The 17632-nt window shown below is 38.2% G+C and overlaps 1 protein-coding gene across 1 annotated transcript in view; it reads right to left on the reverse strand.

Moving 5' to 3' along the window:
* Window positions 1–220: 220 nt before the first annotated feature.
* Window positions 221–17632, reverse strand: part of LOC104448841 (snakin-2) — a 30930-nt gene continuing 13518 nt past the window's right edge. Inside the window, exons 2-3 of the mRNA XM_039315174.1 lie at window positions 886–931; window positions 221–591 (exon numbers count right to left, since the gene is read on the reverse strand). Coding sequence (XP_039171108.1) covers window positions 410–591; window positions 886–931 — 228 coding nt within the window. The 3' untranslated portion in view covers window positions 221–409. The remainder of the gene's footprint in view (window positions 592–885; window positions 932–17632) is intronic.

Genomic DNA, 17632 nt, shown 5'->3' on the forward strand with positions numbered 1-17632 from the left:
CCGATTAATTTGTATTTAGAATCTTTAAGCATCCGCCTTGTCCTCCCTAGATATAATAGCTGCTTATCTAACAGTTTTTTTTTTTTTTTTAAGCAACGGTTATCTAACAGTTTACCCATTTCATATGTGCCGAATTACCATAGAAATATAAAAACTCGCCCTCGTGAAGAACATGGCAACGATGATTTGAACTCGAGAGAGAGAGAGAGAGAGAGAGAGGTACACGGAAAAGCATAATACTCTTTATTGTTGTTTCTCTACACACAGAGACTTCGATATTATATTGGGGTTTACACAGGAACATTCTTATTATTTTACTGGAGACGCACGCTAATCAATTACATTCTTTATTTGCAGCAGCATATATCCATCAAGATGATACAAGATCCACAGTGGATGCTTAACTAAATCAAGGGCACTTGTGTCTGCCTCCATGAGTGGTCATGGTGGCGTAGCAAGGGCACACGTCCTCGTTACCAGAGGTCCCGGGCGGCACACAATTGCAACGGGCACAACAGGTTCCGCATGCCCTCTTGCACATCTTCTGCCTTGATGCCAACCGGCACCTAGCGGCGCATGCCGCTCCGCAATCTGGAAAGGAGAAGCTCGTGGCTAATAACATGGACTAACGATACAAAAGAAAATGTCATACTGAATATAAAGACATATGTTGTGTGTACGTCATTCATCCATAATTTAACAATTTCAATCCGTGGGAAAATAATTTGTCGTATATGATATCAGAGCACCGATTTATTCTCGATTCTCGAATCAGAGCTCCAGTTTATTCTCGATTCTCAAATCAACCGAGCTGATTGTTTTCTCAATCTACATAGTAGCTATGCAAAACCATCATAACTAAAAGCATTTAAATTGAGATTTCACCTATCTTTTTGGCGGCAGAACTCTCGACTGAATCTGCGCTCACCTCCTGCTACACAACATATGTAGGTCGGAATTAGCCAAGTTATGAAAGACTATACAAAACTTAGAGAGAGAGAGAGAGAGAGAGAGAGAGAGAGAGAGAGAGAGAGAGAGAGAGAGAGAGGAAGGAGATTTCATTTACCGTAGCATCAGCTGCTTCAACCAGCAGATGGAGAACGAGGAATGATTGTGATCAGTGGAGGGTGTCAAGTATGTTTTTCTTGTCTCTTGTAGGATGGTGCAATACGTCGAGAGCAAAGGAGTCTTATATAGGGAGTCCTGAATCGAGTTGAGGATTGTAATTCTAGGTGAGTTTCATGCGAGGACGGGGATATTCAGCGCATAAGCAACGAAGCAAGAGAACGAAAATTCTAATTGGTACACTTGGTGATGCATCAGACGCGTGCAGGTACATTTGGTGGAGAGAAAAAAGCTAAAGAGAAATGCTCTGGAGTCATCCGGATGTGCCAAAACTCTTTTCGACTATTGCTTTGATTTTATTTGCTTTGCTAGTGGAAGATAGCTATGGTCCCAAAGCACAAGCAGCTCGTTGTTTTGAAGGTACGCGTTGACATGAATCCCTTTCATAAGAGAAGTAGAGATTGGACAGTGCAAATTCTTTAATCAGAAGCTAAGTTGTAACGCAATTCTGCACTCCGTGTGAACAAATAAGAAAGGTGTGCGAAAGATGCGGCAGCTGTGCGATGTCAATACTTTGCACGCAATACAGCAGAAGGTGCATGGAAGTCTTGCATTGTCATTTAGCTGAGTTATCTTTTGCATTAACAATTCAGATTCAAGTCCCTAAACCAATCAAAGACGGTTTATATACTCTGGGATAGATGATTGTAGGTCCCCTCTGCCGGCCGAGTTTAAGCATTTATACATAGAGAGACTTTGCGTCGGGCCTCGGGAAATGAAAAGAGCTGTGATCTTAGATAGAACGTGCTCGTGGAATCCCAATTGAAATCAGGCCATTCCCGAGAATGGTTTGCGACAGATGGAGGCAGTCTTGGATTGAGGGTGAGTTAGATTCAATTTGACAAATGAGCTTTAAGTGTAATGTAAATGCTGAAACCCAAAATCCTTGGAGAAATGCAAATTGTATTTGGTAAAAACTCTTTGCAAGTGGACTTTAGATTCGAGTAGTGTTAGGCCAAAAAAAATAAAATTACAATGGACTTCGACTATATCTTTTGTTTTTTTTAAATTTATTTAAAAAGAATTCAAGCCCTTTGCCAGAGTTGGCGAAAGGCTATGGAAGCCGGTGAGCCACATTTGGCTCCAGCAGCTGTTAGCTGAGGTTGCTTGACCTTCGGTGAGGGTCGTGCGACTCAAGCAAGGTCTGCGTGTGTTGGATGCAAAATGCGCAACCACAAGACCTCCATAACCAGAATGAGAACACAATACAATTGAGTAGAAAGATTAACGTACCTGATTTGGAATCCATCGTTCTTAAAGCGGAAGTGGAAAATTGATGTTCCACGCGCAAGTCATTCTCCTCTATTACTCTTCGTATCACTGGCTCAATGAGATGGTCCCCTCACCCTTTAGCGCTAGGTTAATACTCTTTATATGAGGATACATGTGAGAATTAGGGTTAGAGGAAAGACTTGAGCACTATTTATAGAGTTTCTAATTAGACTCCCTCATTATGGGTCAGGCTCAACTTGGCCCATACTAGCCAGTCCTATATTAGACTAATTAAGAAACCTTCTATCTCATCTTAGATCAACATTGTTTTACAGTAATCGTAAAACGGTAAATTACAATATTAATTTATGTAGTCCACATTGTGAAAGCTAGTGCGAGCACCTAGAGGGGGGTGAATAGGTGCAAAAACAAATTTCCCCGAGAGAAGTGTGCAACTCTAATCAACAATAGATTATGAAAATGAAATTAGACTCTTGTAAATAAATTGAGTTACGATCAAAGTAAAAGAGTGTAGGGAAGAGAATAAGAACACAGGGTTTATAGTGGTTCGGCTTAATCCAAGCCTACGTCCACTCTTCCGCACCGACAGCCCCACCGGTTGGATTTCACTATGAATCAAAATAGTTGTTACAAGAAAGCTCTTCCTTGATTCCACAGTGTAGAGACTCTGCTACACTTCCTCAAGGTCTCACAAAGATATAAATTCTCTTTTGAGTACAAGATTTTGCTCAACAATTGAATTGACTAAGAACAAGGAGCTTCAGATTTTGGAATTCTTCTATCGCACACACACTCGAACAACTAGAACATCTTCCTTATATACTCCTTCATGCCATCACACCCGTTGGCACTTATCAAAGGAGTTCTTCCAATCTACCCGTGTGACAGAATCAATTAGGGAGATTTTGAGTTATTTAAGGAATATGACGTTAGCCCACCAATCATGCTCGCCCATACAATCAGGATCTAGGTTTCCATGAGTAGAACCTTCCAAGTATACTTTGCCAATCAACGGATCCAAAATCCCTAAATCAATCTCAATTTGAAGAATGGATTCCGACATGCTATATCCAACCAAAAGATCTTCTTCAGTCGATAGAATCAAATCTTTAACGAAATACTCATTCTGGATAAGCCTTCTTCGACGGTCTAGAAACTGTCAATGAGGATAGACCTTGAGTCTTGAGTCTGGCAGTCCGGAGGTTTTCAGACTTTGATGGAAGAGTTTACAAGTCTTCAGACTAGACTGATGGAAACGTTTTGTCAACTTCAAAACACTTAAGGAAGTTTTCTCCAACAATCTTCCCCTTTCTGATGGTGACGAAAATTTCCTACAGATTTGGATAACTTTGACCTACAAAACAATACTCAAGCAAATATGGATATCTCACAAAAGATAATTGGCTTAGTAAAGATAACATTAAAATCTGCATCCACAGAAAGTAGGTTAGTCCTGTAAATGAGCAACTATCTTTGCCATGAAATATCAATAGTGCTTAAGATAAACAAATGATCAAACAGTCCAAATCCAAATCCAGTCACAGCTAAACAAGCAAACACAAAAGTAAAGTCAATCAAACACAAAAGTCAAGAGTTTAAATCTCAAAAGTTTAAATCTCAAATCTGGACCACATCTCTCTCCCTTTTTGTCAGCATTAAAAATGTAGAGATGAAAAGAGAATGGAATTATGATTGCTTTGGAACACGAACAAGCTGGAAATCTCCCATTGACTGGACAATCCCTTCTAGCTTTTTCAAATCCTCCTTCAGTTGAGCCACATCTTCACCCTTGGCATTTGCTTCAAATTGAAGAGCAAGGGCATGGATTTGATCATGCAAAGAAACTGAAGAGGTTTGACCTGCATTTTGCAAGTTCTGAACTTCGCATCCCAGAGCATAAATTTGGCCTCGCATCTCCAAGAGAACATCAAGCACTCTGCGAAAGTTTGCTGAATTATCGCGGCTACCGCTTCGACGATCGATGGTGTATTGGCAGATGATGGCAAGTCAGCACGATCACGTAGATTGGGCGATGAAACCTTATGGCCTTCCTCAGGAAATTGAGAGGCATAGATGTCTTCTGGATCTGCTGGTGAACGACTTACTCCTTCACTAGTGGCAGCAATTGAAGATGTACCTCTTTTCTCAACATCTCCCCCTGTTTCATTCCCTTCAGGCGGTGAGAAGTACTCTTCATGCTCTGCTTCTTCTTGTTCACCTCTACCCTCTTCTTCTTCTTCCTCAATCCTTTCCTCCTCTACTTCTTTCTCCAATGATTCTCTCTCTCCAGTCCTCTGTTTGATCTCGTCCTTGTCTTGTTCTTGTCTCTCCTCTGTCTCTGGAACAAAATCACTTAAGTTCTTCAATGCAAGAGCAGAAATTGTGATATCATCCTCATCCTCTTCATCCTCCAAGATGAGTGCTCTTCTTTTTCTTGGATGGAGCAACCATGGGCTCCTTCCCTTTCCGTTTTGCAACTGAAGAGACTAGGTGAGTCTTGACCGAGGTTTTAACCTTGAATTGCTCCAAAGCCTTGTTAAGTTCATTCAGACGCATTTTAGAGACCATTTTCAGTCCCACCACTATTTGGTCACATGTTCGAACACAAAGAATCCTGGGAGCCTGAATGTTCAAATGTCTGAATAATTTGGTGACAAGTGCTGAGTAAGGAAGTTGGCCCTTGTCCTTCACCATCGATCTATACATGTGGAACATAATAGTGTGTGGAAGAGATAACTTTTTGCCGGCGTTAATGGCATACATCAGCTTTGCCTCCGAGTTTGAAACATCGGTCTTCGAAGTTGATTTGAGTCTGAGGCAGTTGATCACTATCTTGTGAAGCAAAATATTTGAGGCATTCATCCTCAAATATGAAATCTTTCCTTCCATCGTTCTATCCTGAACAAGCTCTATTGTCGCACGACCAATAGACACACTGATTAGTTGGTATTTCCCTCTTTCAACCCCAATCACATCAGCCAATGTATCAATGTCAACCACATAGTCCTGATCTCGAACACTGAAAGAGAATCTATTCACATCCAAGAAACTTAGATTTGAATAGAAGTAAGCAGTGAGTTCAGCATGAGCCTCTGTCATTTCAGAATAAAACCGTTCTAGTTGAAGAAGATTGAATTTCTCTCGCAGCTTGACATTAAGAGAATCAAGAAAATCAAAGTCCACACTTCTAGGGTTAATCACACCACGCTTTAGCAACTTAGAGTACAGTTGCTTGTGTTTCTCCGAACGAAACAAATCTGTTCTTTTGTTTCAGATTTTCGCTGCAACACCCATTCTAGGTTTAAATTGAGTGTACATCCTATCATCATCATTTCCATCAGGTTGACTCAGCCCTCCAATACGTGGATCACTTGGGATATTTGTCAATGCTTCTTCTGCTGACCCCGCAGGAGCAATTTCCAATCGTTCCATTGTGCGTAAAAAGTAGGTTTCATTTCAATACCCTTTATCTTTCAAAAATTCATCAATATAGTTCAAATGAGTACCACCCCTCTTCAAAGCACGGTAAAGCTTAAAAGTAAAAGTGGGCTTTTAAGTTCTTACGGGTTTTGCATCTTCGATGATTTCTTCCTCTTCTCGATGTTCAATATTCTGAGGTCTAAATGGAGGAGATGGACGTTGCTGAGAATGTTGTGGGCTCTACTGCTGTCTAGGAGATTCTTCTTCCTCGGTGAGATCAAAATGCGTAGGTCCCTCACACATTTGCTGTGGTCCCCTGTTCACAATCCTCGAAGACTTTCTTTGAGATGACATCTTTCACAGTCTTTGAGGGATTCCGAGCTTGTTTCGCAAGAAAGATGAAAACTTTTCGAGGATTAATCAAGAGAAGAAAACAGAAGTGGAAAATTTGTCATCTCTTAGGGTTTTTGTGAGTAAAACGAAGAAGAACTAACAATATATAAGGCAGTCGAAGCGAGGCATACGGAACGTCGTAAAAGGAAATATAAAAATTCCTTTTTAAAAAATAACCGCCTTTTCAAAAAATTAGATAATCGTCATTTCAAAAATAACTTCTTTTTCGAAAAGGAAAGATTGCAATAATCACGAAAATTGGGAAATAACATTAATCAATTACAGATAGATGATCGTACCTTTTCGAGATTTGATCTGAGAGATAAGTTTCTAAAATAGAAGTAACTTACAGTCGTAAATCTTGATCGTCTGAGTCTGAGTATCTTTAGATTTTCAGCCCTGAGTCTGAACTTCCTTAGACTTTAAGATATTGAGTCTGGAACGAATAACTTTAAATTGATTTTTTTCAAAAGGCTTTGTAAAGATATCCGCCAGTTGATTCTTTGAATCAATAAACTGAATCAAAACTTCTCCATTTTAAACATGATCTCTAATGAAATGATGTTGAATCTCTATATGTTTTGCTCTTCAGTGAAGAATCGGATTCTTGGTGAGATTGATTGCGCTGGTGTTGTCACATTTGATCTTAGTGCATGAATCTTCAATTCCAAAGTCTCTTAGCTATTGTTTTATCCACAGAATTTGTGAACAACAACTTCCAAGAGCTACATATTTTGCTTCCGCCGTAGAAAGAGTTACAGTACTTTGCTTCCTTGAAAACCAAGACACTATCCTGTTACCAAGTAGTTGACAGGTGCCCGAGGTGCTCTTTCTATCAACTCTGCATCCTGCTAGATCTACATTTGAGTATCCAAGAAGAGTGGAGTCTCATTCTTTAGGATACCAGAGACCTAAATTTGAAGTTGAGGCAATATATTTGATAATACGTTTTGCAGCACTTAAATGAGATTCTTTAGGGTCTGATTGAAATCTGACACAAATACAAACACTAAACAAAATGTCAGGTCTAGAAGCAATAAGATAAAGAAGTGAACTAATGATACTCCTGTATAACTTCTGGTCAACTTTCTTTCCTCCTTCATCTTTGTCTAGCTTCAAAGAACTTGACATTGGTATATAAGTCTTTTTGCAATTCTCCAGTCCAAACTTTTTGACAAGTTCTTTAGCATATTTTTCTTGATGCATAAAGGTTCCCTCCTTCAGTTGTTTCACTTAAAGCCCAAGAAAGAAGGTTAGTTCACCCATCATGCTCATTTCAAATTCATCCCGCATAGATTTAGAGAATTTCTTGCACATATTTTCATTAGAAGATCCAAAAATAATATCATCAACATAAATTTGAACAAGTAAAAAGCTTTTGCTTTCTCTTTTGATAAACAGTGTAGTATCTACTTTACATTTGACAAAGCCATTTTGAATTAAAAACTTACTTAGTCTGTTGTACCAAGCTCGAGGTGCTTGCTTTAAACTATATAGAGCCTTTTTCAGTCTGAATACAGAGTCTGGTTTCGTTGGGTTTTCAAAACCGGGTGGTTGTTCCACATAGACTTCCTCTTGGATAAATCCATTTAGGAAAGCACTTTCGACGTCCATTTGGAATAACCTGAAATTCTTATGACAAGCAAAAGCAAGTAATAATCTAATTGCTTCTAACCTTGCTATTGGCGCGTAAGTCTCATCATAGTATATCCCTTCTTTTTGCGTATATCCTTTGGCCACGAGTCTTACTTTGTTTCTTACGACTTTTCCTTTCTCGTTCATCTTGTTCCTGAAAACCCATTTAGCTCCAATGATGGATTTACCTTTTGGTTTAGGAGTCAATTCCTAGACATCATTGATACTGAATTGCCTGAGTTCTTCTTGCATAGCTTCAATCCAGCTTTCATCAGTTAAAGCTTCTTCTATGCTTTTGGGTTCTATTTTAGAAATAAGAGCCACAACACTATACTCTTCACGCCTTTTGGATCTTGTGCGAATTCCTTCATTAATATCACCAATAATGAGATCTTTGGGATGACTGGACTTATGCTTCCAGTTGCTGGTTGATTTGTCAGACTGTTGATCATTTTTCTCATTTGAATCTTCGATGATCATTTATTGCTGGTCTTCTGAAGTCTGAGCTGCTTTTGGAGATTTAGACTTTGTAGAGTCTGGAGCAAGTTCAGATTCTTCAAGTTGAGTTTGAATCGATTGATTTTGCATAAAGTCTTGAAATTTGACATTCATCGATTCCTCCACAGATTGAGTCTTTTTTGTTGTATATACTTTGTAAGCTTTGCTTATGATAGAATATCCAAGGAAAATACCTTCATCTAATTTTTATTCAAACTTACCAACTCGATCATTTGCATGTTTCAATATAAAACATTTACATCCAAACACATGAAAATATGAAACAATTGGCTTCTTTCTTTTGAATAACTCATAGGGAGTTTTCTCCAGAATAGGCCTTAAAAAGACTCTATTAAAAAAGTTCTAGTCATTTTCTGTAGCGATCTATTCTTTCTTTCCACGACTCTATTTTGCTCTGGAGTATATGGTGAAGAGAACACATGCTGAAAGGCAAATTCATCATAGAATTTTGCAAAGTCTTGATTTTCAAATTCACCTCCATGGTTTGTCCGTATACTTGAAATAACATACCCTTTCTCATTTTGGACCTTTTTAGCAAACTTTATAAAATAAGAAAAGGTTTTAGACTTACTTGCTAGGAAATATACCCAAGTGAATCGTGAATAATCATCTACAATTACTAGGTAGTATTTCTTACCTCCAATGCTTTGAGTTTTGGTTGGTCCAAAGAGGTCCATATGCAAGAGCTACAGTACACGATTAGTGGATACTTGATTTATTGATTTGAATGAGTTTCTTACCTGTTTTCCCAACACGCATGGTGTGCATAGATCAGACTTTTGGTATGTCAGTTTGGGTAATCCACGAATAAGCTTATTTGCTGAGATTTTGGCTATTTGCTTCATGTTGATGTGCCCAAGTTTTCTGTGCCATAAGTTTGCTTCCTCTTGAATTGAGATAAGACATTGGGTTTCATTTGGTTTGATATCCAAGAGGTAGATATTCCCATGTCTTCACCCCGTGAAAAACTGAGATGAGTCTTTACTGGTTCCTGAACATATTCGTTCTTGAAAGTTGATTTTGAAACCAGTGTCGCAAGCTGACTAATATTCAGCAAGTTGTAGTTGAGTCCTTATACTAAGGAAACATTACTGTTGTAGTTGAGTCCTTATACTAAGGAAACATTACTGATCGTGAGGCTTCCAATCTTTATAGTTCCGTATCCCACAATTCTTCCTTTGCTATTTCCTCCAAAAGAAACTTTTCCACCATTAACTTGTACAAGTTTTATAAAGCAATTTGAGTCTCCTGTCATATGTCTTGAGCATCCACTATCCAAGTACCGTTTAACCTTTTTCTTGATAGTGACCTGCATTTAGAAAAGAAACTCAAGCTTTCTTTGGTACCCATATTTTCTTGGGTCCATTGGTGTTAGTGTAATATACGATCTTTGCCCATACCTTCTTAACAGGCTTTCAAACAATATGACATTCTTTCTCAAAATGATATGAGCTATTGCACTTAGAACATTTAAGAGCACTACAGCCTACAAGTTTTACAAAAACTTTTTGAAAATGATTTTTGTAAGAATCTCTTGTAGGTCTTTGCTTAATTCTTTCATTTACTTTAGGAAAATCAATTAGAGAAATGGTTTTAGCAGTCATTCCTAAACCTGATTTGTTGAAGTAAGGTTTTTGTGCTGAAAGAATTTTTTCAAGTTTCTCAGATTCTATAGAAAATCTTTTAGAAATACTTGAGATATCATTTTTCAAGAATGCATTTTCTTTTGAAAGATTGTCTGCATCTTCTTTCAAAGTAGTTACACTTTTGTCTAAACTTTTGACATTCTCTTTCTGAACATTTTCCTGTTGTTTCAGTGCAGAATTTTCCCTTTTAAGTTCAGAAATCCTTTTGAGAGAGGTTTTGAGACGAAGACATAATTCATCAATGTATCTGAGACTTTAGTAGGGATTATTAAATTACTTACCTTGATTTCATTATCTGAGTCTGAGTCTGAGTCTGAATCTGAATCTGAGTCTGATTGTGCCATGAGACAAATATTGGCATAATCATCATTACTTTCCTCACATTCTATATCACTCCAAGTTTCTGCTTTAAGTGCCTTTTGATATTTCTCAACTTTTCCTTTCTTTCTCTTCAGAAGGGGACAGTTGGGTCTGATGTGTCCCTTTTTCTTGCATTCAAAGCAGACTACATCTTTATCGGATTCATCATCCTCAACTGACTTATTCTGTTGCTTTTGAAAACTTTGTTTCTTTGGATTGAATCTTCTCCCCTTTCTGTTCAGTTTTCTGAATCTTCTTATCATGAAAGCAATCTCTTCATCATCCATATCGTCTTCAGAATCTATGACATCATAATCATCATTAGATTTTAATGCAATGGATTTCTTACCTTTAGGATCTTCTTCTTCGTTGATTTGCTCCACTTCATAAGACCGAAGAGTTCCAACTAATTTGTCAACAGAGAGTGGCATGATTCTTTGTGTCTCCCTTATTGAGGTATTTATGTGATTCCAATCCTTGGACAGTCCACATAGTAGCTTGTTTACCTTCATGGATCCAGAAATTGGTTGACCTTGATATTCAAGACCATTCACGATTTCTGTAAAACGACTAAACATGTCAGCGATAGATTCTCCTGGTTTCATCTTGAATACTTCATATTGACTGAGCAGAATGTTGATTATGGTTTCTTTCACTCGATCAGTTCCTTCATAGGTGATGTGTAATTTATCCCAGACTTCTTTAACTGTTTCACAAGAAGATATTCTGTTATATTCAGTAGGAGATAATGCACAATATAAAGAATAAATTGCTTTTGCATCAAGAGCTTGTCTCTTGGTTATCTCTTCTTGAGTCATTTCACTGGACTCAATAGCTTCTTTTCCTCTTTCTGAGACTGGTGCAGCTTTAGGAATGATTCATTTGTCTACCACATCCCATTCCAGAGGATCCTTTGATCTTATGTGGCACCCCTGAACCACTTAAGGTCACCACAGTTGCCTATTGCTACACCTAATGTTCACTAGTTACATCTCTTAGTAGAAGCATCGTAGTTCATAGTCATTTTTTTTTTAAAACGTCCCAGCAAAATGTATTAGCGGAAGCATATCTTAATGTCACCATCTCTCCCTCCAACAATCATGATACAATGCACACCACTAAATACCATAGGAAAAGATAAAGCCGAGCCACTTTTATTTACATATTTTCATGATGAGTTTTTTCTCGGGTTGGTACATCAAAAGAAAGGCCAAGACTTTTAGCTATACTCGGCCATAACCCCAAAAAGAGACACTCGACCCTCTAAAACGATCATGCAAGATCCCCCATCAACTAGTGTCGGCTATCATCCCAAAAAGAAACATCAGCTCTCTAACCCTCACGCGGCCATCACACCCATCCTGGTGCGTTGGGCGGTGGTGGCGGCAACATCCCCCTAAAGACTCCATCTCGGCGGACATGAACTAACAGAAACTCCTAAATGACAGGGACCTCGGCCAGGCCTACATCGTACATAACCAGCACTCGCACTCGCACAAATGTCAGTCCAGGGATGGTGACGCAGTCAATCTTCGTACACTCTACCTCTACATCCAATGGAAGGCTATAGAAGGTGCCCCGCGTGACGGTAGGGAGCGGCATCCTTCTAATATGAAATGTTGGTCCTCGAAGGGGTGAGTACAGCCACTCAGCAGGTAAAAGATCCAATAACCACTCAATGCATCACACAGTTCAGTCATATCATAGTATATGCTATTCATGCATCCAAGTATAACTTACCTTGCAACCATGCATATGCAATCACACTATATGTACATACATCCTCATATCATACACATATCATCATGCCATAGGTGATCATCATCATATATCACACACATCATCATGCCATATGTGATCATCATATCATATGCATGTCACATGCCATGTCATCATGCCATAGGTGATCATCATCATCATGCCATATGTGATCATCACACATCATCATGTCATGCCATATCATCATATCTCACACACATCATCATGCCATAGGTGATCATCATCATATCATACATGCATGTCATCATGCCATATGTGATCATCATCATATCATACATGCATGTCATCATGCCATAGGTGATCATCATCATATCTCACACACATCATCATGCCATAGGTGATCATCATCATATCTCACACACATCATCATGCCATAGGTGATCATCATCATATCATATATGCATGATTCAATTTCCACTTTTATCTTTCAATTCGATCACCACATCTCTCTTTTCCGGGATCAGTAATTGCATCCCCTACTTAATCACTCGCACCCTAACCTGGAATCGCGAGAAAACCTCCGGCACACACCACCGGGCATTCGGCACCCCCACATTCCGAGCATCTCGCATCCCAACTGGCATCATGAGGCATCCCCTCGGGCACAAACCCCGAGGCTTCCGGCACCCAACCATTCCGGGCATCTCGAAACTCCCGAGGCCATCCGGCTATGTATCTCAATACAATCCGGGAATCCGGCACCCCCCATCCCGGGCATCCTGACACTCCCAGGGCATTATCATCCTTCTCCAACAGTTTCCTCCTTTAACATAATTCACTTCATGTCTCAAAATCATCATGGCACATAAAGCAATGGCAACCAAGATCACTTTCATCATTTTAATTCTTATATGCATTTCCAATCATCATCATACATGCAGCAAGATACAATCACTAATGACAATACAATCCATGGGATCCACACAACTTAGAATAGTCCATATATCATGCCTCTTTGAACTTTACTAAATTCCAGCTTGTACAATTTTGGAAAACATTCAAATTAAATACCCATATGATCTTCAAAAATCACAAAATCAGAGCATGTACTAGATAAGACATAAAGGTAACATTTTCATGAAGAGCACATGCCCAAAAGAGCTTCACACAAAAAGATATAGCTCACACATTGCAACATGCAGAATTCGAACAAAGTCAGATTGCACAGTTTTTGAAATATTTCGATTAAAATACCCTAATGACATCCAAAAATTCTGAAATTTTACGAGGTTATATTCGAAAGTCTAAAGTAGAGTTTTCATGAAGACATGTAGGCCAGATTCGTTCTAGATAATTTTCTATAGGCGGTCGAAGCTCCTGTTTCTAGCACCAAACGGTCCAGTTTATCTATCTCCAAAATATTGGGGTTTCGCCTACTTATCCTTCTTCGTTTCCTCTGAAATTTGGATATGTTTTGCTCCAAGAGTTCCTATACAACTTTAATTAAGGGATCTAAGTAAGATTCTCAAATAATAGTCTCCATATAGGTCTAGGAAGTCTCGGGTATCCAGTACCGTGTTTCCAGATTTACCGTCTTCAAAGGAAAATTGTTTCACTAGGCTATACCTGCTCATTTTACCTCAAATTTGAGTATTTTAGTCTTTATGATGTTCTCTACAACTTTCATGGAGAAGTCCAAGTGAGATTCTAAATAAAAAGCAACATGCAACACACAAAACCACCAAGAGGTTGACAAAACAGTTCCAGATCTAGTGTCTTCGTAGGAGGAGGGTTTCACCCCCTTAAAACTCAACATTTTTGTTTCAAATTTTATTATATTATACTTTGAGATGTTTTCTACAACTTTCATGAAGGAATCGAAGTCAAAATCCAACTCAAAATATGCATGCAATCCTCTACAATATTCTGGGTCGGGCAGTATACATGCAAACAGCAAGCCATCTCAAAAACAAAGCATTCTAGGTTCGGTTTCTCACTCCTAATCACCCAAAAATCAACACCATTCCAAACATACATGCAAGAAACACATGCAAGAGTGGAAAGTGGATCCTAACTTGCCTCTAAGATCAAGCGAACGACGGCACACGGACGGCACACGGACGGGCGGCGGCGGGCGGACGAACGGCGAGCGGCTCCTTCTTCCTCCTCTATCGGTTTCCCTCTCTCTCTCTCTCTTGGCTTGGATGAAGCCCTCTCTCTCCCTCTCTTTCTTACTTAATCCGGCCACTATCCCCCCCCTAATGGTCTTTCCTTCCATCATTAGCAATGATTGCTAATTGCATGATCTACACTTGGCAATTTGGGAGAGGCACATGGTCTTCTTCATGCAAAAATGGGCCTCATCTCTTGGCTGGGCTTGGAGGAATTGGGCCGGCCTCCCTTGTGGCCAACGACAGCCACTCCTTGGGCTTCAATGGGCCGGCCATTTTGGCCCATTAAAAGTCCATGCCATTGGGCCTTAAACCCAAGCCTAATTAAATCCCAATTTTACTTTTAACAATTCACTTTTTATTCCTTTCTTTTATAGCTTCCAAATTTACAATTTCACATGGCCAAAATCTTGTAATATTTAATCTATAGGGATTAAATCTATGAGGTACATAGCCAAGAATAAATTCTTCTTATTAATTTATCCTATAATACTAATTTAAAAACTCATGAGTATAAGCATATAACACTTAGTCTTAAGAGAAAACTAATGGCTAAAACATAAACCATAGGTAATTTCATTACCTAATCATGGGCTTTAATACATCTTAGAGGTCGTCTTGAATTTTCGGGATGCCACATCTTAGGAATGCCTTCATCTTGTTTTTCCATATGTTGTATTCCTTTCCATCAAAATAAGGCGGTCTGGTATTGTTTTGCCCTTCAACTAGACCTGGAGCTAACATACTAGCCATGGATCTTTAACTCTGAAGTAAAACACTTCAACTTAAGAGAGTACATAGGCTCTGATACCAATTGTGAAAGCTAGTACGATCATCTAGAGGAGGGTGAATAGGTGCAAAAACAAATTTCCCCGAGAGAAGTGTGCAACTCTAATCAACAATAGATTATGAAAAGGAAATTAGACTCTTGTAAACAAATTGAGTTACGATCAAAGTAAAAGAGTGTAGGGAAGAGAATAAGAACACAGGGTTTATAGTGGTTCGGCTTAATCCAAGCCTACGTCCACTCTTCCGCACTGACAGCCCACTGGTTGGATTTCACTATGAATCAAAATAGTTGTTACAGTAAAGCTCTTCCTTGATTCCACAGTGTAGAGACTCTGCTACACTTCTTAAAGGTCTCACAAAGATATAAACTCTCTTTTAAGTACAAGATTTCGCTCAACAATTGAATTGACTAAGAACAAGGAGCTTCAAACTTTGGAATTCTTCTATCGCGCATACACTCGAACAACTAGAACAGCTTCCTTATATACTCCTTCATGCCATCACATCCGTTGGTACTTACCAAAGGAGTTCTTCCAATCTACCCGTGTGACAGAATCAATTAGGGAGATTTCGAGTTATTTAAGGAGTATGACGATAGCCCACCAATTCTGCTCGCCCATACAGTTAGGATCTAGGTTTTCATAAGTAGAACATTCTAAGTATACTTTGCCAATCAACGGATCCAAACCTGAATCAACTCAATTTGAATAATGGATTTCGACATGCTATATCCAACCAAGAGATCTTCTTCAGTCGATAGTATCAAATCCTTAACGAAATACTCAGTTCTGGATAAGCCTTCTTCGACGGTCTATAAACTGTTAATGGGGATAGACTTTGAGTCTTGAGTTTGGCAGTTCGGAGGTCTTCAGACTTTGATGGAAGAGTTTGCAAGTCTTCAAACTAGACTGATGGAAACGTTTTGTCAACTTCAAAACACTCAAGGAAGTTTTCTCCAACACACATTAGGAAAACTCTTACATTCTCCCACTCGGACTATATTAATTGAAATCATACTGTAAGTGCGCACATTGGTCTAGAGATAATTTTTAATAATCAATCATATCCCATAAAGTCTCAAACACCAAATCATGGTGGTAACTTCACGTATACACACAGAGCCTTCCATGGTCACAAGTGCTTTCAACTTTATTAATATGGATTCAATATGGTAGTATGGCAAATGGATAACTTCTCTCATAGATAGATCCCATTTGTCAGTCACCATTCTCTTATCTTAAGTGTCACAAAAAACTTGTGCCACTAGAGAATGTCTTTATGGTTCCAATGAACCCACATATGCATTGTCTTTACGGTTCACATTTCTTTATGTATAATAAGGCATATGCACAAGGCTAATAACCGGATGGCCCTAGCCTCCACTCAAGGTTTATACAATACCTTGATATTTTTATTAATATGTATTCAACATAATAACAACACATTCAAAAATATTTTATTAAATGCAAAAGTTGATACATATCAAACCGTTACTAACCGTAACAAATACATATATAAACTTTATTAGAGTAAAGCCAAAATAGCTCTCACTAAACAATAACATCTCATGATGCTCTTAAGCTTATATTAATGACATGTCATTTAAGAATAGAAGAATAAAGTCATTTAGTTAGTGGATCTCCAATCATATAATTTGTGGAAATATGTGATATTATAACGTCACATTTTTGTACCGTTTCTTTATGGTAAAAAATTTGATTGCCATATATTTAGACCCCTTGAGATATTTGTTATTAATAAATAGTACTACAAATGGGTCTATTTATAAAGTTAAAAAGGTCAACTCCTTAATGAGGTTCCGAAGTCTAATAGCCCAAGTAACAACTCAAAAGAATGTTACTAACTCTGTTTGACATAGAATTTTATTTACTGCACTTCCTGATAACATAAATATGTATTCCATTATTGATCTCATGTCATCCTAACAGCAAGTAAATTTTACTTTTAAATACCCCATTAATTACAAGAATTGAACATGTCTATAAATGAGCATATAATCTTTTGTCCTCTTTAAGTATCTTAAAACCTTCTTGGCAGCAACCTAGTGATCGCGTCATGGATTTGATTGATGTTTGCCTAGAAGTCCCGTCACAAAGATGATATTTAGTTTAGTGCAAATTCGAGCATACATTATACTTTTAAGTGCACTGACACAATGTACATCTTTAACTAGATTTTCTCAATATTTAAATAATGACAACGTAATGGATTCGGTCCATCACCCTTAACAACAGAAGTAATTCCTGGCTTGCATTGATGTATATTGAATAAATATCATGTACATAGAATATGAGAAAAATAAATTTTCTCTCATTGACCTCGCATTATATATATACCCAATTGAATGAAATAACAATATTATGAAATTTTAATAATATTGTATGGAAACTTGCTTAAGACCATGAATAAGACTTTTCAGTCTACACACAAGTTTACTTGAATCATCTGTTGCAAAATCCTCCGGTTACACTATATAAATTTTGTTCATGTCCATTTGAAAAGACAATATCTATTTGGCGTAACTCCATATAAAAAAGATTATTAAAGCCATGTTCACTCTGAAAGAATCTTTAAAAGATACTAGAAAGAAATAATTATTTA

The sequence above is a fragment of the Eucalyptus grandis genome, chromosome 6 (genome assembly GCF_016545825.1).
Source record: "Eucalyptus grandis isolate ANBG69807.140 chromosome 6, ASM1654582v1, whole genome shotgun sequence".
NCBI lineage: Eukaryota > Viridiplantae > Streptophyta > Magnoliopsida > Myrtales > Myrtaceae > Eucalyptus > Eucalyptus grandis.